This window comes from Sceloporus undulatus, chromosome 4 (genome assembly GCF_019175285.1).
Source record: "Sceloporus undulatus isolate JIND9_A2432 ecotype Alabama chromosome 4, SceUnd_v1.1, whole genome shotgun sequence".
Classification (NCBI taxonomy): Eukaryota; Metazoa; Chordata; class Lepidosauria; order Squamata; family Phrynosomatidae; genus Sceloporus; species Sceloporus undulatus.
This window is the reverse complement of record NC_056525.1, coordinates 30,419,274-30,446,140: the sequence shown is the minus strand read 5'-3', so window position 1 is coordinate 30,446,140 and position 26,867 is coordinate 30,419,274. Positions and strand designations below refer to the sequence as shown.

Below are 26,867 nucleotides of genomic sequence, written 5' to 3'. Positions count from 1 at the left end.
CGAAATTACATGTCACTGTTAATCAGCGCTGGAAGAACATTTTACTTTAATGAGTTATTTTGGTAACAATCCCCCCCCTTTTTTTCAGTAACAGGCTTGAAAGTGTTAGTCCCCCACCCACTGCCCCAATAACAGACAGGACTGCAACTAACTACTGTTCAGTTTAAACATAACAGGGTTTATTACTGGCTGTGTTCTGACTCTAGGCTGGAAATGGTAGAGAAGAGTCCTATAGGTGGCTAACTATAGCTCTTATCATATGGGGGGATTCTCTTAATTTCAAATGAAAAGAAAGTGGGCCAGAACACATTCACGTGAATTCACTAGTTCAGCGAATTTACGTGAATTCGAATTGCATTCGAATTGACTTCCCATTGCCTGAAAATAGCTTGCCATTGCCCAAAATTTGTGTGGGTAGTCTATCATGCAATAATGTGAAACCCTATGATTGCGTTGGACTGACTTCCCATTGCCCGAAATTGCGTGTGGCAGTCTATCAACACATAATGTTAAAACCCTTGATTGCATTCGGATTGCCATTGTGATTATACTTCCAATTTCCTTGTCTGATAAACTCCTTAGTGACCCTTCTTGTGAGGAGTTGTGCATATGGAGTGGAGATGAGGAAGCTGGCAACAAATAAGGGAGAGAAAGAAGAGTTGCACTGCAAACATGAGTTGCACTATGACTTCATTTGCTGGAGGTTGAAGAAAAACCTTTTGAAAGCTTGCCTGTCTTTTTCCACATCTGAAGTCTATCCCGTTGAAAAAGAATGCTGACACAGGTTGAGAGGGTAAAGTGAGTGGAGCCAGCCACATCATCTTGTGCTCATTGGAAACACCTCTGTAACTACAGTAACAAATAATAAGTAAAGTTTGTGAAATTCTTTGATTAATTACAAGGTGCTCCCTATATGTTCATCATGCCACAATGCCCACACTGTCAGTATAAGAGGTAGGAAAATTTAAAGGAAGCAAATATGCTAGAACATTTTCTATTTGAAAACAGACTAATGGGAATTGGAATAAGCTTATTGGCCCAGCTGCATCCTTTATATACTGAGTGAAAAATAATTGTACCTGTTATGTGTACAATTGTGCATTATTGAACAAAATTCTAGTCAATATTTAATGACTGTTCATACACTTGTTTTCAAGATATCCAAACTGTTATTCTGACTGTGCTTTCCTGCTAAACTACTTTCTCTGCACAGATATTTCCTCAAGTGCCATATTTTTTGCTATGAAAACTTAATGATGGCTTTTGTGTTGGATGTTTTTTCCCCTTGGGGAAGAGTGCCTTTTTGTACACAAGGGCAGCTGGATAAGCATTTGCTGCTTAATGAAGCTTCCTTGTAGAACTCAGACTAAGGTCTTACCCGAGAAGAAGAGAACCCAACTGACAATCAAAGAGAGCTTAATGAGGGTACATATGTCAACAAATGTAAGAGCGCACACTAAACTTCTGGATAGTGTTCCTAATCTGTATTTACTTTTCTAATTATCTTTTTAAAAATAACTTAATGGCCTGCTGTGACTCATAAAGAGGAGACTAATGTTAGAACAGAAATTAGTGTGGAGTACTGTTGGAGAGTACTGGCTTGGAAAAGATAATGGCTTGAATGAAGGAAACAAATTGAAACTGATCCAGACAAGACAGAGGTGCTTATCATCAAAGGTGCTAATCTGGGCTGGGGTTGTCAACAGTCTGGATGGATTACACACCCTGAAAGACTGTGTTCACAGTTTGGGATGCTTTTGGATCCATCCATCCAAATGTCGCCTCAGATAGAGCAACAGTCAGGAGTGCCTGTTATCAGCTTTGGCTGATTTGCCAACTGGTATGTTCAAAATTTCACTGTATTTCCATATAAATTGCATTTTGTAATTAAAATTTTTAGATTGTGATCATTTGATCTTCAAAGTGTCCGTGCAACCTGTTGCCTGGTACAAATAAGACTTGCTTTTCATTCTTACAGTTAATCATCTTTATTTGGACTTCATCTCAGGTGACCCCAACATGAAAGTACAGACTTCCATAAAGTCAAATGCTTGGACAGCGTATGGCTTATAGAACTGTTGGGTCAGTGCCACTTACTACCTGAAATGGAGCCAAATTATGCACCCATGCACATCTGCCCATCAAGCTGGAACCAGTATTTTTAAAGTCTGGCTGTTCTTATCAAGCACCTATTCCTTTCTTATTTCCAGCACTGTGGTTTCTGAAACACACGCATCTGTTGCATGGATTATGTACAAGCAAGACACTTGGGGGGCTTTGTTAGTTTATGCTGACCTTGAAGAATAACTAGAACTGCTGGCATGCAGCCTTTGCCAAAGTAAATATTAAGGCAAAGTTAGGGCATTCAGGCAAATGAAGGAGGAGTCTGAAGACCAGCATCAAGAATCTGATATGACCAGTGACTTTTGCCAGGACAGTCCCTCCACACTCATAGTTCCAACATCAAGCCTGCCTTAGCCTTCCTATAAGATTTCATTTGTTACTTGATGGAATTCACATGAATAGTTAGCAAAGCATCAGGGTATCTGGGAGGCCTGGCCCAAGTGTGATTACTATTGAGATGGCATACAACAAGGTCTCACTCTTGTGTTCCTACACAAGCCAGCTGGAGAAGAAGTCTGATCTTCACTCCCTGTAAGTCATGGGGTGTGTATATATGAATGTATACATGTTATACTAGCCAGTTTGGTAGAGGCAGTGGTGATTACATTGCTTCGGGATGGTGAATTCACACCCGGTTTTATGGAAGTTACTCACATGAAATGTGATGCAATAGGGGAGTTCTAAGTTATACCACGGACTCCCAAAAGAAACACATTCAAGGTGGGAGCCCATCATGGCTGAACTCTTGCTAGAACAAAAATGACTAAATTGAGGCTATCACACGTTAAATTATCATGAAACAACAAAAGGCAAAGGAAAATAGGAAGACTACATTACAGTGGATTATTCAATGAAGCAAACTATAGTACTGAGCTTGCAGTTCTAGGATGATGATGACCAGGGCTCTTGACAGTCTCTCATTCCTAGGGTTCCCAAAAGTCCTAGCCAGCTTTATAGGAAAATAACAGTTACCTCAAGGGTTATAGGAATGTTTTGGAACTATACAAGAGCGGACCTATTTTTAAAAAAGTACCCACAGGATAGTTCCTGAGTTAACTTTGTTTTTAACTGGGTACACGAATGACTTCGGGGTAATTGGCTAATTGAAAAGTATTAAACCTGGGTAAAGAATGTTTTCCTATCTCTGTGTATTGCTCAGGGATCCGATAGGTAAGGAAGCAATTAACCAATACTTTTTATAATATCACTAATATATAACATATAATTTGATGGCCTTAAGGTGTGTGCCATACTTTTTTTATCTTCTGCAAGAGATTGACGCAGCTATTCTGTGGCTGGGAACTTTGCATGTGTCACACGTTTCAGAGGATTCTCAGAAAAACAGAATCAAAGGCGTGTTCACAAAAGATTATCAGATTTGACATCTTGATTGCAGATTCCCACGTTTAACACTCCTGTAGCTTAGGGTTTTCAATTGGTTTATTCATTAAGGAAGAAAAGTACATTAAAGTTATTTTATCAGTAACATGACTCTTGTACCTCCAAGGGTCAAATCCAACTTTAATTGCCTCCAGAGCCTTATTAGAAAAGCTATTGATTGGAAATAGAAACACAAAGATCAGGTGTCAGTGGTTTATTACAATTTTTTGTCCTTAAGAGAACTTTACTAATGGAAAATTAAGCTTGCTGCTGGCAGATTATGCAAATTCAGCATGATAATGGTTATAATGGGATGAAAAAAGACAACATAATATCTTTTAAAGGTGCTGTTGATGCAGTTATAAAATGGTGTTTATACTCTTGGGTGGCTAGTCGTGCACAAAACTGAATGACAAATCTCTAAAAAAAAACCTCATTGGAATATAGAATATCCAAATTTAATGAAACCAGCTAGTCTAGTGTTCTTGGCTATAGTGGTTGTAGAATGTTAGAAAGTATAACTAATGTCCTATTAGCCACACGTTTACTGATCAGCACTAGCCCTATCTCTCAGCCAAACCTACCTTAACTTACTTTGTGAGGTTCTTACATCTTTCTGGAGTCTCTTATCCTCCCAGCATGGGCCAGTGCGAAATGGTTAGGAAAAGGCCTAATGTGGCACCCAGCCAAGCTTCTTCATACTCTGATTGTATAAGCTTTCACAACAGATCTTCTCTTTCACAGAGAGGCAGCTCTATTTTTGTTCCTTCCTGACAACAATTATGATATCTTAGTCAGATGCAGTCAAGCAAACAGGGCAAAGAAGAATAGCTCCACTGCCAGAGAGCTAGTGACTGCCGCTGATGAATCAATTGACTGTTTACATAGTTCTTTAGTCGTTTTCAAGATGTTCTGTCTGTTCAGCTGTCTATTGTATAAACAATTCAATATATTTCTTTTCATTTTGGCTTGGGTTTCCTTGGAGATCATATGGTTTTGACTTGGACTGTGTTTGACTATTCTTTGCCAGATTTGGCTTGGTCTTCACCTGAAGTCCTTCAGAAAGTCTGTGGCCCACTACTGAGTATTTGAGAGGTGTTCTTCCTGTCTGGGGAAAATACCTGAAATGCAGCCATTCTAAGTGGCTTCTAAGATTCGATGGAGCACAATATAGGGAGTCTGTTCACAATACCATGTGTTTACTTCAAAGGCTCACCAATAATCGGTCTTCTAGACTGAAAACTTTCTGTTGGTAGAAAGGCCCTTAGGCCACTGATATTGCCCACAAAAATAGGCCTCCATATTTGGCTTCTGTCAGTAGGAGCCCACAATCCCACCGTTTCATTGATGACCCTACCTAGCTTACTACTTTTCATTTATTTCATCTTGCATACAGGAATGAATTATTTTAAACGCTTTGACCTGCTGTGGGTGAGAAGAGTCCTTGCGTTATTTCTCATTTCAAGACTTTTGGTGATGAAATTTTGGCGTAGTAAATCTTTCTTTTGAGTATATCTCAAGACAGATTGACTCTTTAGGAAAGACAGATAATGCCCTGAAAGTTGGAAGCAGAGTAAAGAAGAGTAAAAGAGACCACATACAGATGGCCAGATCTAGCCACAACCCTGAGTTGAGAGACCATAGCTGTTAGTAACAGGTGTCTTGAAGATCTGTCATTCACAGTGTGTCTCCATAAGTCAAAGCCAACATGACCGCAACTAACAACAAAGGGCAAACATTTTAGGAATTTTTATGATAACCATGTTGTTCACTTTCAGCAATGTAATATTAAAATGAGCAAGCGGTCACGTGACTGCCCATGATGCCCATTTGTGCTGCTTTGTTCCGTCAGAATCTTCCTGGATTGGGTGCACTCCTTCCCTTCAATGTTTGTAAAGTTCAGAGTGAAACAAAATGTTGTTACAGTTACGTTGAGGCATTGATCTAAAGAGTAAAGATCTGGAGTGAAAAAACTGAACAACTGGACTTTAAATATGTTTAGTTTTCTTCACTTGTATTCTACCTTGTGTGCTGTGCTGCTTGTGGCCACTAAGATGTCATATATATGGCCACAGATGCCCTCACCTAAGACACAGACCTGTGCACTGTTAAGGAAAATGCAACATGGGATATCAGCGATAGAAATAAAACATGTATGTGAGAGTCATATGACTAAGCAAAAGCAATTAAAAAGCCACACAGGTGTAAAAGGTAATGTCAATTTAGCAGTCCTAATGCCAAGGACAGAAATGTAGAGTGTTTAATGAAAGCACCTGGAATCATTAAGTGGACCAAGGTGATAATGATGAAATCATTAATTATGGTTGATGTGAACTATTGAGAACACATCAAATGGATGTACACGCCACGGTGGACATGACAGAGTGGGGGTGTGTTTTACTATGGCATCTAATAATGACTATGATTGCCAGTGTTTTGTGGAGTAGAGTGGGTAGTTGTTGGATAGTTGTGGAGTATTGTATATAGTAGAGTAAAGTAGATCTTTTATAACGACTACTGAGTTGTCTGTGTCTGAGTGAAGATACAGAGCCCGCTGAATCTTGAGAATGTGTGAAGACTTCTGTGGAGCCAAGAGTGAGAAGCTTGGAGAGTTTGTCAGGGTCTTCAGCCTATTCTATGAAACTCTGCTGCTTAGAGAAAGCGTTTAACCACCGGCCAAAACTGGCAGCGCGGTGCATAAACATGTGGTGAGGTAGAGCCAGAGGTGAAGAGCTACAACTCCCTCATCCTGACAGCAACACTTTGGCTGAATCCCTGCTTCAAATTGGATTGATTTGGACTGACCCAAATCAGGGTAGGATCATCTAGATTGAGATTTGGTGGATGATACTCTGATTCAGTTGTTCCAAAATGCCAACTGCATTATAGATAAATAGCCCAGATGGTGTCTCACTAACAGCACTAAATAAGGAAAATTACTACAGAGGATAGGTAGAGAGAGGAGATGAGATTTTCTCACTGAGAGCTCCTGCTCTCTAATCCAAGGTTAAGAACCACCCCCCCTTGCAACTGTCATCTTTGGCCGGAGGGAGTGAACAGTACAGGCCCAAGCCGTCGGGCCTGAAGAGGAAGAGCCTCACATCTCCTTCCAACATGCTCATTTCTGGCCTGTGGAGGGAGTGAAAGGACCAGGCCAACGCCACGGGCCAGCCTCGATTAAGAAAAGAGAACTCCCTCAGTCATCTGCCTTTGGCCAGGCCTCAGAGGGGGACGAAGAATGCGGGACCGGATCACCTCCCTCACCATTCCTTTCTCCTTTTGTGTGTGTCTTTTTAGATTGTAAGCTAAGGGCCAGGGAATTTTACAGGCCCCAATGCGTGGGCCTGAGAGGAGAGCCTCCTCCCCCTCAACTGTATCTTCTGGCGACTTAGAGGAGTGAAATACCAAGTCAGGCCCAATGCCGTCGGGCTGAAGAGGAAGAGCCCACCCCACCTTCCACAACTGTCATCTCGGCTGGGAGGGAGTGAAAGGACAGGCCCAACGCATGGGCCCGCCTCGATTAAGAAAGAGCCCTCCCCTCAGTCCATTGCTGGTCCAGGCCTCAGAGGGAGAGAAAAGAATGCTGGACCTGATCCCCTCCCTCACCATTCCTTTCTCCTTTTGTGTCGTGTCTTTTTAGATTGTAAGCCTAAGGGCAGGGAACCATCTATATCCCCCCTGTTGTAGCCACTGGGTTCCCAGTGACTGGGCGGCATATAAACAAATCCCTATTATTTGCCCAATCATAATGTTTGAGGTTAGGGATGGTTGTTTTGGTGCCTTCACATGATTTGCATTCTGAATGTCCCCTTTCATTTGTGGTTTTTTTGCTCCCTCTGTCTGTTAGCCACCAGAATGTTTTTAAGACCTTCAAGTGGAGTGGAAAGCGCAGGACAGATCTGTTATACCCATTGTGTGTGATGAATGTCAATTCAAATTCAGATCCTTGTGTATGGATTGGGCATATATAGGTCTGTCATAACAGAGGGCATGCTTATCAAATTTGCAGATGACACCAATTAAGAGGCAGTGGCTAATACCCCAGAGGAGAGAATCAACATTCAAAATGACCTGAATAGATTAGAAACTGGGCCAAAAAGTAACAAAATATATAAAATGAATAACAACAGGGAGAATGTAAGTATTGCACCTAGGATGAAAAAAAATGAAATGATAGATATAGCATTGGGGACACCTGCTAACAAACTACATGTAAAAGGAGGAATCCTAGTAGACCACAGATTGATGCAGCAGCTAAAAAAGGCCCATGCAATTCTAGGCAGCATAAACAGAAGTACAGTGTCTAGATCAAGAATAGTGCAGACTATATTTTGTTTGCTCTAGGATCAACTGCGAAGCTTGAGTCCAGTAGCTGGCCGCACCACAATTAAAAAAACGATGTGGAGAAGCTGAACGTGTCCATGGAGGGGTGACTAAAATATAAGGGGTTTGGAAACCATGCCTTATGAGGAGAGGACTGGTATATTTAGCCTGGAGAAGAAGAAACAGTTAAGATGGTGATATGATAGCCCTGTTTAAATATTTAAAAGGATTGTCATGTTGAGGGGGAGCAGGCTTGTTTTCTGCCTGCCTCCAGAGAATAGGACGCAGGAGAACGGATTCAAGCTACAGGAAAAGTGATTCAACCTCAACATTAGGCGAACCTCCTGACAGTAAGGAGCTGCATAACAATGCAACACACTCCCCTTGAAGTGTGGTGGAGTCTCCCTCTTGAAAGTCTTTAAAAGAGGCTGGACGGCCATCTCCGGGGATTTGATTTGTGAGTTCCTTCCTGGCAAGGGATTGGGACTGCATGGCCCTTGTGGTCTCTTCCACTCTATGATTCTACAATTCTACAGACTTATTTTTGAATTCTAAGATTTCATATGTCAGCTAAGAACTCTAAAGCTTCTTAAATTTGTTTTTTAATCTCTACTGAAGGCTACTACCTTTCAAACTAGATTGCTCAGTTTTAATACTTTCTGCACACAATTTTTCCAAGCAAGCTATGTTGTGTGTGTGTGTTTTTATATATATAAAGAGGTGTCTTTAAATGTAGCCTGAAAGTTAGTGTGAATGCACTCAAAATAAGTTAGTTACCCGTTTTACTTGTACGTCAGTTCCTTGGTGTATTTCTTTTCTAATCTTTGCATTGTCCCTTTTATGTCACCAGGTGGCTGTTGCACATGCATTTTTTTTGCTTATTTTTCCGCAGTGGTGCTAGCAGTTGACAATTTAAGTAAGGTATGTGTAGGGAGATATTACATCTGCTTATCCGGACTCCATTTGCAGCACTGGGAGATTGAGCTTTTCACGCGGAGAACAAATACAAGCAGACATGGCTATTGTAGTATATCAGCCTTGTAGTAGACTCTCCCTCTTGACCAGCTCAAACTTTCTTGGGTTGAGACGTGTTTCCCAGGACTCTTTTACTGTATCCCGTGCTGATGTGATTAAAACTTTCAGATAAACAGAGGAAGAGGAAGGAAAAATAGAGCTCGGTGGACATAAAAAGATTTTGTATGGCTTTGATTTGTTTAATAGTTTTAAATTGTATTTGTAAATTTTTTATTTTTACTCGTTTTATCGTATGTATTATTGTATTTTTATTCTGTACTGCTGTATTGTTGTATTGATTTTGTTCTGTACACCGCTTTGATCAACGTGGAAAAGTGGTATAGTATAGAAATAAACTTTATTATTATTATTATTTTATTATTATTGTTAAAACTGGAATTTCAGTGCTAGTTGGTTTGTTAGCTGGGTTGTGCCTGTTATACTACAGTAAATTAGCATAAGCAAAGAAAACAGGCAAGTGAGTTTCATTTTACTGATGTCATTAAGTCCACTGAATGGTCATGCCGACACTGACTGCATTTTCACAGCTTTGCCTGAATCCCATGAAATAGAACCGTTGTATCAGCATACTGATGGCATCCCCACTTCAATCTTCAGATATATTTCACACTTGGCGGTTTCACAGAGTGTTGAGTGTGGATGAAACAGATTCAAATGTCATTTGAAATGCACTCAAATACCATTTGAAATGCCTCTCTACTTGAATATTTTTCGAGAACTTTTGCCTGTCTCTGACAAGTTTTAATATTCTGCCAGGCCTGCCTCATACAGAACAACAGGTGAGGTCTTTCTCAAATGTTGTTGTATCCTCACTGTCTCCTTTGTTAGTTAGAGGCTGATGGGAGTGCAATCAAAATACAAATGGAGAGCCCATGTTGCTCAACACCCCTTTTCCGACTGCTCCTAGCTCACGCAGCTTGCGGACCAGATCTACCTTTCGCCTTGTTCCTTCAACAGAAATAAAATGCTCACAAGTTCATATTTTTTGCCCCCACAAAATAGCTGCTGCAAAAAAAGAGCAGTCCTGCAAAACATACCAGAGAAACAAAAGATCTCAGCACCAGACCACTTAAGAGGAGAAACAGACAGCTTGCAATTCTTTAGAAAAAGCTATCTTCACATTAGCAGAAGCACACAAGGAGATCTTTGGTTTGTATTTTCTAACAGAAAGCAAAGCAAAGAAAAATAATGTCTAGAGCTTCATCTTCCCAAAGGGACTATAATAAATCCAGAGCAATGTGGTGGTTTGTAGCTGAAGCACTTTATTATGCAGTGTTAAAAAAGTTGACACTTGGATATTATAGGAATTGAAATCAGCGGTATGTAATATGTCAATTCCCAGGGATCTTGCCTGCCTAAATAGTATTTGAACCTTGTGTGTCTCTCTAACATTAGCCCTATTATTATCTCTTCAGGAACATTTGGTTCAATAGCCTCTTAACCCACACAGGAGAACTATTTTCAGGAGCCAACTTTTTCTATTCATTATTTTGATGTACTTTAACTGAGCCTCTGTGTTCCCTTAAGAGTGGGCATGTTCTGATTTAAGCAATACCAATGCCAGATATGACCAGTATTATTTTTGTAATCCCTAACTTAATCAAGATTCCAGGTGTCAAAACATTATTTTGCCTTACAGCTTCTTCTTGCGAGATGAGTAAAAAAAGAAAAGAAATGCTTCTTCACCACAATACTGAGTTAAACTATGCAATCGCAGGATGTACAATGGTAGAAATCTGGAAAGACTGAGAATATTTGCACAGAAATAAGGCAAATGTGTGTTGTGCAGACTTCCCTTTGTTTTATTCGTACTGGGAGACTGTGTTGGTGCTGAGGGTCAGCAGAGGGAAGAAGGAATGCTTTCTGTAATGTGTCCGGCTACGAAAAGAAAACCATCCCATGGCCACTAAATGGCCAAGGGATATGCTGGTAGCTGCTGTGACACTGTAGTTTACTATGTTACTGTAGGGGTTGCTCGGAAAGAATTATTTAAAGGGGGATTGACATGCTAAAATTCCATTGGCCTTTTTAGCTGCCGCATCACACTGTTGACTTATGTTCAATTTGTGGTCTACTTGGACTGCTAGATCCCTTTCACATGTAGTCTCGTTCAGCCAGGTGTCCCCCATCCTATATCTGTGCTTTTCATTTTTCTGCCCTAAGTGCAGTAAAAGTTCATTTTGTTAGCTGTGGCCCAGCTTTCTGGTCTATTCAGGTCATTTTGAATTTTAATCCTATCCTCTGGTGTGTTAGCTACTCCTCCTAATTTGGTGTCATCTGCAAATTTGATAATATTGAGGAAGGAGCAAGCTTGTTTTCTGCAGCTCCAGAGAACAGGACCAGGAGCAATGGATTCAAATTACTGGAAAAGAGATTCCACCTCAGTATTAGGAAGGACTTCCTGGCAGTAAGATCTATTTGACTGTGGAATACACCCCCTTGGAGTGTGATGAAGTCTACTTCTTTGGAGGTTTTAAAACAGAGGCTGTATGGCAATCTTTCAGGGGTACTTTGATTGTGTCTTCCTGCATGTCAGGGGGTTGGACTGGATGGCCCTTGTGGTATCTTCTGTTACTGTCAACTGATCCATTGGGTATTATGCTATGGACTGCTGCTCTTTGGGAGTATATAGACAGGGAACTGGATTGATACAGCTGCTTGCATTTTGAATTCTCCTGTGGGAACTGTGCTTAACTCCCTCTCCCCCCAAGAACAGATCCATTCTGCCCTTAAACAGTCACCTGCACCATGCCAGTTGTGAAAATTACCTATTTTCTATTCATAGAAAGCAACTGGGTTCTCCACAGGGGTATAGCTATGCTGGCAGGAAAAATGGGGGCTTTCTCCACCCCCCAATAAATTTTCCCTTCATTCTCCAAATATCTAGCATTGCAGTAATTTAAATCTTCAGTTGGGCATTTAGAAATAGTTTAGGTACTCAAAGGTGACCTAACAACCATGTTTTAAATATTTGAAGGGATGTCATACTGAGGATTGAACAAACTTGTTTTCTCCTGCTCCAGAGACTAGGACATGTTACAGTGGATTCAAACTATAGGAAAAGAGATTCCACCTAAACATTAGAAAAGAACATCCTGAGAGTAATAGCTGTTTGACAGTTGAGTATGTTGCCTTGGACTGTGGTGGAGTTTCCATCTTTGAAGGTTACTAAACAGAGGCTGGATGGCTATCTGTTGGGGATGCTTTGATGGTGTCTTCCTGCATGGCAGGGATTGGACTGAATGGCCCTTGTGGTTTTTTTCTATGATTTTATGAAAAGAATCAGGCAAAATTAACAAAGGAATGCAAACACAGAGAATATAAGATTTCTCTGAAATACTAGAAACCTGCTAGAAATCTGGAGAATGAAACAAAATTTCATGGGGGAGAATTACTGGGGGTGGGGGGATAGTGATCTCACACACACACCCCTCTGCCATTCCTTTCTGTAATATATATTCCAATGTCTGTGCTCTCCCAGTGAAATTAGGGTTGTTTTTTTTTTCTGACATAGAAATGGTCAACCCGACAGGTTTGAAAAGGTGAACTTTTGAAAAATTTGCACTTAGAAAGTTTGAATGTGAAACTGATATACACCTCCTAGTGGAACAAATTCAGGGAGATTTGGATCCCACATTTGTGTCTAGCAATGATTAAAAGATTGGGTATAAATTGTTTCACTTTGGCCATCCTGTCCAAGCAGTATCATTTTGTGCTGCTAATGGAGTTTAAATTTTACTTCCTAGATTTTATGTTAGGCCTGTGACTCTAACATATTTTTTCTTTCTCCTGTATGATTTTTCTTTACCTGAAGAAGAAGTCAGTGGTGCTCTGAAAGTTTGCATCATATGTTTGTGCAGTTTGGCTGGCCCTGTTGGCCACATTCTTTTGTGATTAACAAGCAAATGGAATGGAGTTGAGGCTGCCTTGAGAAGATCCACGGTCAGTCTCCTGAGAATGCTTCCCTTGGGAGAAGACAGACTCCCATGTGAAAGGAGAAAGAAAATAATATTTTGCTTTTGTAACAAATGGGAAGGTAGCCTGCCAAAGATTTGAAATTGCTGGTTAGCGCTGATAACAAATGTCTATGAAGAACATCTGTAGTTTCTGAATAAAGGTTTTCTCAGTTTTTACTGCTTAAGCCTAGATTTCTGAACTAAAGGGTTGGTATATATAAGTAGTTCTCACATTTTTACCCTTGTGATTCCCATTTAGATGTTCTCCCCTCCCCCTTGGCATAGTATGTGAATAAAATTATTTTGTTTAATGTGTGTATTGTTATTCACACATTCATGTATATTCATATTCTAACATGGTATAAGGAAGTAACTCCTCTCCTTCTCCTCCTTCATGCAAAGCCTCCAAGCACCCTCCTTGCCTTTCTCTTCCTCTCCAGGACAGAAAGATTTTGGAAAGAGAAGGATCAGGGTCACCAAGTCTGGTGCGCCCCCACTGAATCACTGGGGTCCCGCCCCACAGTCTGAGAACCCCTGCTGTATATGACAAGTTACAAGATTCTGAAGTTAATCAGCTAACTTTGCTAAGAATTGTAGCTGCATTTTTCATTTCACTTTGGCTGCCAATCATGGGATGAGGTCTTTAATTCCATTTGGAAAGGGAATTTCTAGATTCCCTTGTTACCCTTTGGGATAATTAATAGTTAGGAAGACTTTGTTTTACCAAACAAAAGCATGTGTTATGAATAATAGATGATTCATTTTGCAAATGGGTTCTTTTTAAAGGGCTAGAGGTCTATTTTATCAGGGTTTTTTAAAAAAAAATTATAATTAACTATTCTAAAAAACTTAGCTTGGCTCAGATGATTGCCTGTTATTAATACAAAGCTCCCTAATTGCCCATCTTTCCAGGTTGCTTTTACATTGATGTTCTGATCTAATTAAGCAACAATATTCAAATCTTGTGTTTCTTTCTGCTTCTCTTCCTGTCTCTTAGGATGCAGTCTCTATGATTCAGATTGTCCTGGTTTTAGAAATACTGCAGACGTTAACAGTCCAAAGAAGAGATGTAGAACAAATGAATTTGCACCTTACTTGAAAACAAGATGACACTTTTCTTGAACCTCAGTGCTTTAGCTGAGATGGATGCATGCAGGCTCAAAGTGAGAGCTGAAAATCCATTGTGGGTATGCAAATTTCACAGTGATAGCAGGAGATAGGATTGTGGGAAATAGGCACAAAGTGAAACTTCAGCCAAGAAAAGCTCATTTGGGGCAATCTTATTTTGTAACATTCATTGAACAGCATTTGTTATGCTGTCTGTAAGGTGGCTGTGCATCATGCTCTACAGAGGGCACATTCTTTTTGAAGAGCTGCCCATTCAAAGAGAGCCAATGTGGTGTAGGGGTTTGAGTGCTGGACTCTGACATGGGGGAGATCAGACTTTGATTCCCCACTTGTCCATGGAAACCCACTGGGTGACCTTGGATGAGTCACATACTATCAACCCCAGAAAACTGCGTGATAGGTTCACTTTAGGATCACCATAAGTCAGAAATGGCATAGCCCACAAAAGCTCATTATGAAGGAACAAGAATGGGGAGACCCTATCAGGGGGACAAAATACAAATTATAGCCTCCTTGCTGTAGTGAGAGTTGTGTATTTTCTATTTAAATGACAGTAATGATTTCATCAATTGTATTTTGCCTATTTTGTATAAAACTGTGTTCTCCTTTGTCCTCTTTTTTGGCTGATGACTTTAGTTGGTAATGGTTAAGTAGCCATAATAGCTGGATGAATCTGGGAGTTATGATCCATAAGAGTAAATTTTGCAAGGTCTGTTTGGGGATGGGAACTAGCTTATCACTACTTTTCCTTGCAATGTTTCTCCACCCCCCCCTTGCTGGGGAGGTTATTGGCCGTCCTGTTGTTGCTATTTTCATTTTCATTTTCTTTTTTAGTATTATTGCATTTTTAAACATTTTATTGGTACCCAAAATTATATCCTGTTCTAAACAAACTGAAAGTATTTGCTATTTTGCCTTAATTTTTTAAAATTTCTATTAGCCAACAGATAGTAGCTTCAGACCATTGGGCTCTGCCTGCCTGAAGCTTTTGGAAATTGAGGAATTTATCAGAATCCCCAACCCCTTCTTCTCTCTTCCCAGTCCTTTGATTACATTTGTTATCTCCTTCCTTCCTTCCCCTTCTATCTTTCTCCCTCTGGCTCCATTCATCTTCTTCCTTCCCTCTCTATCTCTCCATCTTTCCCTGCCACTCAGAAAACTTTGAAACCATGATTGGGACATGTTGTGTTCTCAGCATTTTAAAGCTGTTGAGCCCTATTAAACTCTAGAATTATAGAGTTGGAAAAGACCACTAAGACCATTAGTCCAACTTGCTTCTGCTGTGCAGGAATACACAATCAAAGCACTTTTGATAGATGGCCATCCAGCTTCTGTTTTAAAACCTCCAAAGAAGGAGAGTCCAATCTTTGTCTCAGCTTGAAAGAAGGCTGGCAGGACCTTGAACTTGGTGTTAGTGACCTTTCTCAATCGTATCTGGCAGAGTTGTCTATTGCATTATGGGATGGTGCTTGAAATACTAATGTCTTGAAGAACAATTGCTTTTCTTATGGTAGAGATTTAGGTGACTGCATTACAATTCAGCCTGAATCCTATTTTTAGTCATTACTGAAGCAGACTCACTGAATGTACAGTTGAATGGTAAATCCCATTAATTCTAGTTAAGACTTGTAACAGAATTCTGGCCCATTGCAGATGCATAAATTGCTGCTGTATATGCAAGGTCTATATATCAATGAGGGGAATACAGACAGGGAACTTAAAATGCAAAAAGTATGGAGAGTGACAACTACATTATTAAAACCTGGACACAGTGTCACAGCAAAGTGATTCATCTCAAAGTAGGCATCTTTTAAAAAGAGCTGTTGAACAGACTGCTAACAACAGAAACACACATATAGTTTAGTGGGCTACAGATAACTTTGTGAATATAACTGGTTAAGCTTTCCTGGCAGCATGGCCCTAACCATATCAACTCAGATGTCAGTCTTATTGAATTCAATAGGGCTTAGGCCGTATGCCTCAGTATGCTTAGTACTGCAGCCTTTGAGGGCATCCATCTTTATGCCTCTGTTTGGACTCCAAAACACTATGCTCCCCTCTTCCTAAAAAGAAGTTTTAAAGGGTTTTAATTATTTTTGTAATTTGATGGCTATAACCTGTATTTGGTTGTCATGAATAAAGAGATACTAAAATGGATCTGCGGAAACTGGCTTGAGGACATCAAAACCTTTCTTACCAATTGCTTATCCTCCAACATTACACAAATGTAAACTGGGACACATCTGGCCTAGCAGTATCAGTGTGGGCAAGATGGCAAAAGTTATTAATGAAGAGGCACACACAAACTAGGAGAGACTGCAGCAGTTAGTTTTTGCCCATGTCCGCAGGGAAGTGCAAGATTCTACCCTCTCCTCTGCTGAGTTAATTGACCTTCAACTCAGTTGCAGCAAGCTGAGGACAAAAGGGGAAACAGGAGGATGAAAGAGAAACATGTTAAAAGTACCTGAAAAAGTGGAGTGAAGGGATAAATCAAAACTGTCTTTGCCAAACTGTTGAAAGGTATGGAATTGCTAGCTTCAATGGTCCTTTAGAAGATAAGGAATGATTCCCATAGTTAAGCTGGGGCATTATTTCGAACCAGAGAAATATTTGTTTGAATTTGAAAGTTTTTAAAAAGTTGAGTAACATGCTGTGACCAACTATAGTGGACTTTTGATGTCTTTTTTAAAAAAAACTCAACAAATTAGCATCCCATAAATGCTTTTTATGTCTATCATACCACCTAAGTTGCAATTAGAATGAAGAGATCCATTTCTTGAGTCGTCACAAACATGCATCCTTATGTGTCAAGCTTGGTCATGAAATCTCAGGGTTCATGATTGTGCTGACCTGAGCACCCTAACAAATTTTGGAATGAGGGTGTTTGGAGTATAAACTTCCCCTGGTAAGAGATAGGAACTGAGGTGTTAATAACAAATAACAATTTCTCTGAAGATGCCAGCCAGAGATGCTGGTGAAACATCAGAAATAAACTCTTCTAGAACATGGCCCCATAGCCCAAAAAAACCACAAAAAACTACCCACTCCAATGTTTGGGCTCAGGCTATAATTGATTTTGTCCCAGTACCTGCCTTCCTTCCTTGCTACCAGAACTACTATTTTCACCTGAAAACTATATGGCAGTACCTGTGCTGGTAACAGTATTGGGTCTGCTGCACCCAGCAGCCCTGGAAAGCTACAAGACACATGGGAATGCTAAAATTATGCAGACTTGTTCTACTAATATACTAGTCATGATTGGGATGTAACTGAAAATGAAGTAATCGAGTCCATATCCAAATCATGCCCATGCTTCAGAATCTAGCCACTGGGAAATCCTATGTAAGGCACTTAAACCCAAATCCCAGCTAATGGAAATTTTTCTCAGCAAGACTTCTAGATTTTGACTGGACATTGTCCTACATGTTAGAAATATCTTTGTCAAAAGGTGATGGGGACAAATTCCACAGCTCAAGCTATATCGTGTCTTTCCTTATGCTGAACTTTTTGATAGCTGTATTGAACAAGACTGGCTAGAGATCCTCATAATAAGTATGTGACTTAAGAACTGTAACAGAAGTTGCTACCCACACTACCTGCTGTATATAATCTATAGTGTGGAATCAACCAAATCAGTGCCAGGCCAACTTGAATTACAATTATTCCTTTCTTTGCTTTGTATTCCAACTCATCCACCCAACCCTTTATCCCCTCTTTTGTAAAGGTCTTAAGCTTCTTTAAAATCACAATTGAACCATTTATTATTCTTATTAAAAACAAGGCATTAAATACTATTTACATAAGGCACTCCATCAACAGTATCCTGAACATCCGTTCCATAACCTCACTCACACTCCAAAACACATCAGTCCCCCCCCCCAAACATATATTAACCATAATGCAAATCAACCCTATAGTCCAGCACACAGGAGAACTGATAGTCTGAACACTCAAGGAAGCAATTAAGCAGATGTCAGGTTGAGTATGTAGCCATCTCCTAGTCCACATCTATGGCCGTACAGCGACATTCCTCAACTTGCCTGATCCTCTTCATCCTTCTTGGGGGCAAACGGTCTGGGCAGTGCAATATAACTGTTGTGGTGCTGACTTTCTTTGGTTTGCAGAAGAAACAAGACTGAAAGACCCCTCTCTCATCACTGGTATGCCAAGGAATGTAGAAGGAGTTGCACTGGCCATAACAGAACCGGTTGATGAAGGTGTAGCTTTTACAGCCTTCCTCGTGGATAGTTTGCTTGAGTGCTTGCATTTTACACCAACCTTGATTTAGATAATTTCTCTCTGTGATGAACAGTGTGTCTGGACTTGATTCTATTATATCTGAGCTTGATTCAGGCACTTCTTCAGAAGGTGGGTTTTTTACTTTCTCCTCAAGGAATTTGGGGCCCATCATTAGCAACCACTGCCGGGCCAGCTCTCTATTACTGCTCAGCTTTTTACCAAGATCTTTATCAAGAACAATGCCTTCTGAACCTTGAGTGGGCTCAACCTTCACTGTAGGTAGCAGAAGTCCTATCAAAAGGAGGATTCCAAAAGCAGGAACTATGTCGTCCATCCTAAAACCAAGGAAGGAATCTGATCACTTAGCATCAGCCACAAATTAAATCCCAAAGCTGCATAAAATAATTTCCCCATTATATATCAGGCACTCTCTGCTCACTCTGTAATAGAGTGCAATAAAGACTCTGTAGTACAGTTAGGTGGCAAAATGCCAAAGTACAGTCAGCCTTCAATATCCACAATTTTTTAATCCATTGATTCAAGCATCCATGGCTTGAAAATATATTTTTTAATATATAAATTCCAAAAAGCAAACTTTGATTTTGTAATTTTAGATAAGGGATTCCATCTTAATATGCCATTGTATTTAATGGGACTTGAGCATCCACAAATGTTGGTATCTGCGGCAGGTCCTGGAACCAAACCCCAGATGATACCAAAGGCCCACTGTAACAAAGAAGACTAGAAAATTTGGGGCAAGCAAGAGATACCACTTTCCCGTAAACAGAACTCTGTAAGAAATAATATTGCACCAAAAAATGTGGAGGAGCTTTCAGAAATGACATCCCTGATGCAAGGGGCGGACAAACTGCAACCCTTCAGATGTGGTTGGATTGCAATGCCCAGGCAGCCTATCTAGTGATAAGGAATGCTGTGAGGTACGTTTCAACAACACCTGGAGGGAAACATCGATCCAATTGTGCATTGGGTGGTCTCAGAATTTTTTAAGAGATAGTCAAAGACCAGGTGATACTATTTAATGATTAGGCAAGTGGCATTCATTTTTGATATATAAAGGAAGAGAGGACAGTTGGCTGAAGCACATTTCTTCCAGAAGAAATTTTGCTTTTCATAAGGTTAATACTTTGCTGGGGAGAAAGTTGGTGTTACTTATTTTAAAATATTTTGTTACATTTATTGTTAACTTTTGGTAACTTAAAAAATATTGTGAAGCCTTTAGTCTTGAGTAAATAGTTTGGTATTATTTAAATGTTATGTTTACTGGTTTTTACCCAGTAAGTCTTGAAATATAGGCTCCTTTATGGGCTAGTCAGTTCAGCCTACAACTTCTATATTAGCTAAACATATTTATTTGAAAATTCAATATCCTTGTTTTTTCTGATTCAGTCCCCATTTCAAAGCACTGTTTATTTTCTCATAAGACCAACATTGAACAAACCTGCTCAGAGAGGATGTTATTCGTGATGAAACAGTGTAGCTGCAAAAGAAAAGTGTTAGTTTACATCAGTGCTGGAGTGAGAAATTTAAAAAATAAAATTAACATTAAGAATCAACAGTAGAGATGGCTTAATTAAACCATGAGCTTTATATTACCAAAATAACCAAATTCCAGTTGCTCAGATGATTCCTGCTTCACTATCCATTTCTTACACTATTTTCGCACCTACTCAAATATGCAGAAACCAAATGGAATGTAAACATTTGAAACGTTAATTGTAAATCATGTCCTATGCCATGCATTTTTTAATCCTGTACTAATTGAGATATGATTTGTTGTATCAGAGTCTTAGGCTATGGAACAGGGACGTAGCCAGGATTTTAGGAAGGGGGGGTCCAGACTAAGTGCCACCATTATAATGGGGCTTGGGCACGGCGGCACAGTAACGCACACCATTCACTTTTCTAATGGAAGGGGGGTTACAGACCCCAAGAACACCCCCCCCCCCCCGGCTACGTCCCTGTATGGAAAACCTTTTGACTACAATAGATCTCTATGTATCACAGCACAGCTGGGAAAAATGGGTAAATGAGGAAGCTTGGCCACCTATTGAATTATTATTCTATTTATTTATATCCAACCATCCTGGTACAGGGACTCAAGGCAACTAATGAAATTTAAAACAACTTAAGTTAAAACAATATGAAACATTAAAAATACAAAGTTTAAAAAACAATTAAACATTTCAAATGATTAAAACATTACATTATTAAAGTTTAAAACTCGTTAAAACATCATCATCAGAGATATAACAAAAAAACAAAACAAAAAAGCCCAACCTTCAAAAAGTACCTTGTTTTAGTGGGGGATGCCTCCTTTCCCAAACTACAGGACAAACTGAAAAGAAAGAAAACAATTACAAAGATACTTGATATTCATACCATCATGGAACCCATTCTTCTTCTCTTCATTTTACAATATGCTTGAAAAACCATTAGATAAAATGTTAATGCTTTTAACACCATCACACAGAAGCCAATAATACTAAAAACAAAACTTAACAATATGCACAATCAAATGTTTTAAAACAGGCAAAGCAAACTTTTTTACAGCCAAGTACTAACCTTTGAAAAAGCCTTCCTCTGGGAGTAATGAGCTTCATCCAACTCTCTCCCCCTCCCTTATATATCAAACAGTGAATGTCAATTATCTAATCATTAAATAGCAACACCAGGCCTTTGGCAGGTCTTTTTTTTTTTGAAAATGACTCTCAAGCAATCCCTCTACATAGACCTAGCATTACTTATGAGGAAACCTCTGAAGAAATAAATCTTTAAGGAATCCATTTTACCAGAGACAAACTTCTTCTTCACTAGGATGGTCTCATGGAAAAGAGGAGCAGATTGCTGAACCTTTAATCACTGTGTTGAAAATGAAATTTCAGCAAGTGAAACATGGATGGCAAATTATATCTGACAAAATCCCTTGTTCCACACAGCTATGGAAGATTCAGGAATCATGTACTCCTTTGCATCTAGCATGCTATTCTTCACTTGCATTCACCTATCACATGTTACAAGGCTTCCTCAAGAATTTGTTTGGGGAAAACAAAACCTGAAAAATTGCAAAAGGACCAGTCCTTCTAATTTAATGATTAGCTAATTGATATCACCAATATCAAAAAAGTAGGTATTCTGCCTGCAACTTAGTTCTTCAAAAATAAATGAATTTAGGATCTGGCTGATAAAGAGTTTGTTTGTGTGGGTTTTTTTAAAAAAAATAATGGTCTAAACAATTAAATGAAAATCTCTAATTGAAGCTTTAATCCTGTATTTTTGTGTCTTTGTGTGTGAATTTGTGTAGTCTTATTTAAATGGTATACATGTCTGTTAATAGCATCATGAAAGTAAGAGAGGAGAATGTAAGAATAAATTATGGTCTGACTGTCTTAAATGATGCCTTAACCATTTCTCTTATTTATTTGAAGTATGGCTTTTAAAAAAGAAGCCTCTCCAGAATGCATTGGACAAAATATATATATATATATATATATATATATATATATATATATATATATAAGAATACCCTTTACAGTGAACTCTGTGGTTTTTTGGATGTTTTTCTCATCCTCCCCTTAAGTCCCCTTCCTTCCCCCCCCCCCCGATGCATAAATACAGTAACATGCATTTAACACTATAGAGAGGAGATCATTTAGTTTCTTGGGGTGGAATTTTGTCTGTACTCTGGAACTAGATCATTCAACATAACACTCCAAGTCAGGCGATTTACCACAGCAAGAAACAGAGACCATAGCTGGTGAATCTATCACAAGGTTTTCTTGGCAAGTTTCTTCAGAGGGGGTTTGCCATTGCCATCCTCTGAGACTGAGAGAGTGTGACTTGTCTAAGGTCACCCAGTAGGTTTCATTCATGCCATGCTACTGATTATTTTTCACATACAACTCATATTGCCAACCCTTGATATTTAGATTTTTTTCATACTTTTTTATTTGCATTACCATTTGCAAGTCTAACATACGCTTTTTTTTAAAAAAAAAATCAGTCTTTTTAGAATGCTTTTTTAGTTTTCTCTATCTGACTGTTCCCTTGTTCTAATAATTGATAGTACACATACAGTACATGGTCACAGTGACTGAGTTCTTCTCATAGAAGGCTTGGAATTTAATTTCATCCCTGCCTCACATAAAATATGTAGATGATTCTGAAGATTTCATTAAAATGAATCTTTGCCCACTACCTATCAAGCACTTACACCTCTATCACATTGATATAAATCTATTGATAGCCTTCAAAATATTTATACAGAACTATAAATCCATAGTGTAGTGATTTATGTCTTACAGTATTTTACATCAGTTTGCACTGAAACCTATTTGTAAGATGCTGTAAAAGGATATTATCTGTGATCCAGTTCAATTATGTATTACCATTGATAGGCTGCAGCTGCACTGCAGAAAAAAATGTTGTTTGATACTGCTTTACCTGCCATGACTCCAATGCTATGTAATGCTAGGATTTGTGGTTTTGTGAGACATTTAGCCTTCTCTCAGAAAGCTCTGACTAGACTCCCACTGTATATTAATTTTTTCTGTATATATGACAGGTACCACCAATGTGGTTAGGCAATCTGAATTTTTTTTAAAAAAAATGCTGGTTTGAGTGTTGGCCTATGACTCTGAAAATCAGGGTTTGATTTCCCCACTTGGCCATGGAAACCCACTGGGTGACCTTGGGTGAGTCACAAACTCTCAGCCCCAGAAAAGCTCATGATAGGTTCACCTTAGGGTTAGCATGACTTGAAGGCACACAACAACATGTAAAGGATGACTACTGTAATACAATCTGTAACAAAATATGTAGGCAGCACTCCTTGCCTCAAATCCTGTTGGTGACATACACAGGCATAGGCTGTGCATGTAAAGTGACTTTGCTGGATAATGTGGAATGATTGTATCCAACTGATGGTGAAGGAAACAGGTTTCTATTTACGGAATCATTGCAGATGCAGAATCATGCAACAGTGTGCATCAAATAGTGTGACAGTGTACATTGTGCACTGCTTACTGCCTGTGGATTGTGCCATGAATTGGCAGCTGTATTACATTCACTGTTTCACATACAGTCGGTCCTCGCCTTACGTGGGGGATCCGTTCCGGATCCCGCCGCGTAAGGCGAATTCCGCCTATGCTCGAGCCCCATTGGAAACAATGGGGCTCGTGCACGGCGGCGCGGTGGCGCGTGGGGCGCAACGGGCGCACGCGCCCATTCAAATGAATGGGATGCGCCGCCCCTTCTGCCCCGCGCAGCTTGAGCGCGTATGCTCAAGCCACGTATGGCGCGCCCGCGTATGGCGCAGGCGCACTGTACTTTGTGCTAAGGCTGTATCGGGATGGTGCAGTGCTGGCACAATGTAATTCCATCAGCAGATGCTTAGAATCATAGAGGTGAAAGAGACCACAAGGGACATCCAGTAAAACCCCCTGTCATGCAGAAAATGCTGGTATGATAAAGGGTCTCGGCCAAAGGTGTGTACAAATTATGGTATAGAATGGACATATTCACAAATGGGCTTACATGGAATGAACAGCGAAGCACTGCAGACCCAACACATGTACAGAGGGCCAGACAAAACAACTTGATTGATACCAAATATATATACAAAAAATAAATTTTGTGAGCAAACATATTTTGTGGTCATAAAGTAATAATGTGGAATTGCTGAATATTCTACCAAAACGATAAACCAGTAAAATATATGTAGTGTTGAAAAAGGTTACAAGCAGAGATACAAGGATGACATTAAACAAGGGTTGGGCACACTAGAGCCTGCAGGTGGATGATGAAGAATTTGAAACACGGAAAGACTTTACCTTAGCATCAAAATGGAGACTGTAGTCAAGAATTAGAAGAAGATTAGGACTTGGAAAGACAGGTATAAAGAACTAGACAAGATCCTCGAGGGTAAAGATGTACAGTGCGCCCGCATCATATGCGGGCGTGCTTTATGCGGCTGTCAGCATATGCTGAAAGCCGCGCGGGGAGGAAGGGGCGGTGCATTCCATAGGGAGTAATGGTGTGTGTGCCACCACGTGCACAAGCCCCATTCATTTAAATGGGGCTTGAGTATAGGCAGAATTTGCTTTACGCAGGGGAGTCCAGAATGGATCCCCCGCGTAAAGCAAGGGTGCACAGTATTATTGAAACCCAAAGTCAGGATCATCCATGCCATTGTATTTCTACATATGGTTGTGAAAGCTGGACAGTCAAGAAAGCTGACAAGAAGAGAATCAACTCATTTGAAATATGCTGCCTGTGGAGAGTTCTGTGGATACCATGGACTACCAAAGTGACCAGTAAATGGGCCTTAGAGCAAATCAAGCCAGAATTCTCCCTGGAAGGCAGGATGACCAAACTGAGGCTATCATACTTTGGCCACATCATGACATGAAATGACTTATTAGAAAAGACAATAATGGTTGGTAAAGTGGAAAACAGCCCCATGGCCATTTTTCTGGTCCCTTATCCCAAATATTTTGTCCCCAAATGCCTTCTAAAGAGCATTGGTGGTGTTTTTTTGCCATGGGGAGGGGAAAGCAATTTAGGCCCCAGAAAGTCTCCCCCTCTTTTTTTCTTCCTTTTTTGAAAGACAAAATGACTTCTGCTCAGTTCCTCTGGCTAAAAGGAGGCTTTCCTGGGCTAAAATGGTTCAGAGAAGGGGGGCTAAAACTTTGCAAATTGCCTCACACCCCAGATAGCATTTAGGTTCGAAAACTGACTTCAGACTTTCATAGTTGCCCACTTGTAAATGAAATAAGTCAGAAACATGCAATGACATGTTGGGAATCATGGACCCTCTTGGATGTCTGGATATATACACAACCATTTAACACATTGAATAAGCTAGTGTGATATTATGGTCTGAGCACTGGACTAGGACTCTGGAGGACAGGGTTTGAATCCTCTTTCAGCCATGAAACCCATGGAGTGATCCTGGGCAAGTCACACTCTTTCATCCTCAGAGGATGACAATGCCAAACCCTCTCTGAAGAAATTTGCCAAGAATACCCCACTGTAGGGTCACCATAAGTCAAAAAATTATTTGAAGGCACACAACAATGTGTCCTTGAAATACTTTTTCTGCAAAATGTAGGCAAGGGTCTTTAAAACAAGAATCTGTCCTTGCTGTATGTCTTCATTGGTATCACATAACTTCTCATTAGAACTTAACTAGAAAGATGTGTTCAGAAATCAGATGTACTGTAGTTCAGATGGTTCTAACCAGGAAGCCCTGCCCCTCATTATTCTATGGTCTCTCCCCCTGGTTCTTGATGCTTTGTAGTCTTTTTCTAGAGCACAGACAGATGTATTCCCCCACAACAGGGCTTACTGTATTCCCATATCAGCAAAAATAGTGAGACAGGATGCCTAGCTTTAGATGCTGGTGAATGCCAGTCAGCTAAAAACACTACTCCTTTGCCAGATTTTTTTTAAGTTGAGGAATCCATTCACATTGCTTACTTCCCTTGTAATGTATTGTGTGCTAGATAAAATGTAGATAAGGTACAATAGAGGGTTTCTGTATCTTTACTGTTGACAATGACAACCTTCAGTCAAACCTATCATGGGATTTTTATGGCAAGTTTCTTCAGAGGGGGTTTGCCATTGCCATCCTCTGAAGCGGAGAAAATGTGCCTCACCCAAGGTCATTCAGTGGGTTGACATGGCCAAGCCAGGATTCAAACCTTGGTCTCTGGACAACTTTATTAGTTGTTGTTTGAGAGGAAATTTTGGCAGGTGGAGTTTGTCGAATCAATGTCACTAATTGAAATTCCTTCTTCTACACAGTGATCAAAGGCTCACCTTTGTGGCCATCCTGCTGAAGAGGAACTTTGAAAAATGGCAAGGCAGATTCTGCAAAGATTTATTTCTTTGGAGGTTTCCTCATGAGTAATGGCAGGTCTATGCATGGGAGGGGGGTCTCAGAGAATTGTTTTAGAGATCAGTCAAAAACCAGGTGATACTATTTAATAATTAGGTAATTGGCATTCATTTTTGATATATAAAGGAAGAGCAGACAGTTGGCTGAAGCACATTTCTTCCAGAGGAAGTTTTGTTTTTTATAAGGTTAGTACTTTGCTTGGGAGAAAGTTGGTGTTGCTTGTTTTAAAATATTTTATTACATTTATTGTTAACTTTTGGTAACTTTTAAAAATAATATTGTGAAGCCTTTAGTTTTTAGTAAATAGTTTGGTATTATTTAAATGTTATGTTTATTGGGTTTTGCCCACTAAGTCATGAAATATAGGTAAGAGCACATCTCTAGCTGTCTTGATGTGATGGGGACAGTCTTAAAGAATCCCCTGTCATCTTTTCCCCCATCTGTTGTAAAATGTCCAATTTTCTGTCTTTGTCCTCAGCTTTCTTCCATTGCTGCAAACTGAACTCAAAGTGCTAAAGTAGTTTGCTTTCAATTAATTCAGTGGAGGAAGAGGATGGCTGCAATGGAGCCCATCTCAACAGGCCAAAGCAAAAGCAAACTGCTTTTCTTTTTAAGCTTTACACAATTGTAAAGGCTTTCTAACAGGGAAAGCAATGAAGGCTCATTAACCAACAAGAGAATGAGTGGTACAGGCTTTAGATATTGTTTTGTTTGTTCCTCCCAGCATTACTCACCATTCACAATTATTCTTGCTGAGGCTGATA

General features: G+C 39.8%; 2 protein-coding genes across 3 annotated transcripts in view; one reads left to right on the top strand and one right to left on the bottom strand.

Annotated features, from left to right (window-relative positions):
• NCOA3 (nuclear receptor coactivator 3) overlaps positions 1–26,867 on the top strand; it is a 1,019,275-nt gene that overhangs the window by 34,456 nt on the left and 957,952 nt on the right. The window lies entirely within an intron of this gene.
• LOC121929922 (gremlin-1-like) lies at positions 17,944–18,519 on the bottom strand. The gene has a single exon (XM_042465939.1). It carries the CDS (start codon positions 18,517–18,519, stop codon positions 17,944–17,946), a length of 576 nt encoding a protein of 191 aa, XP_042321873.1.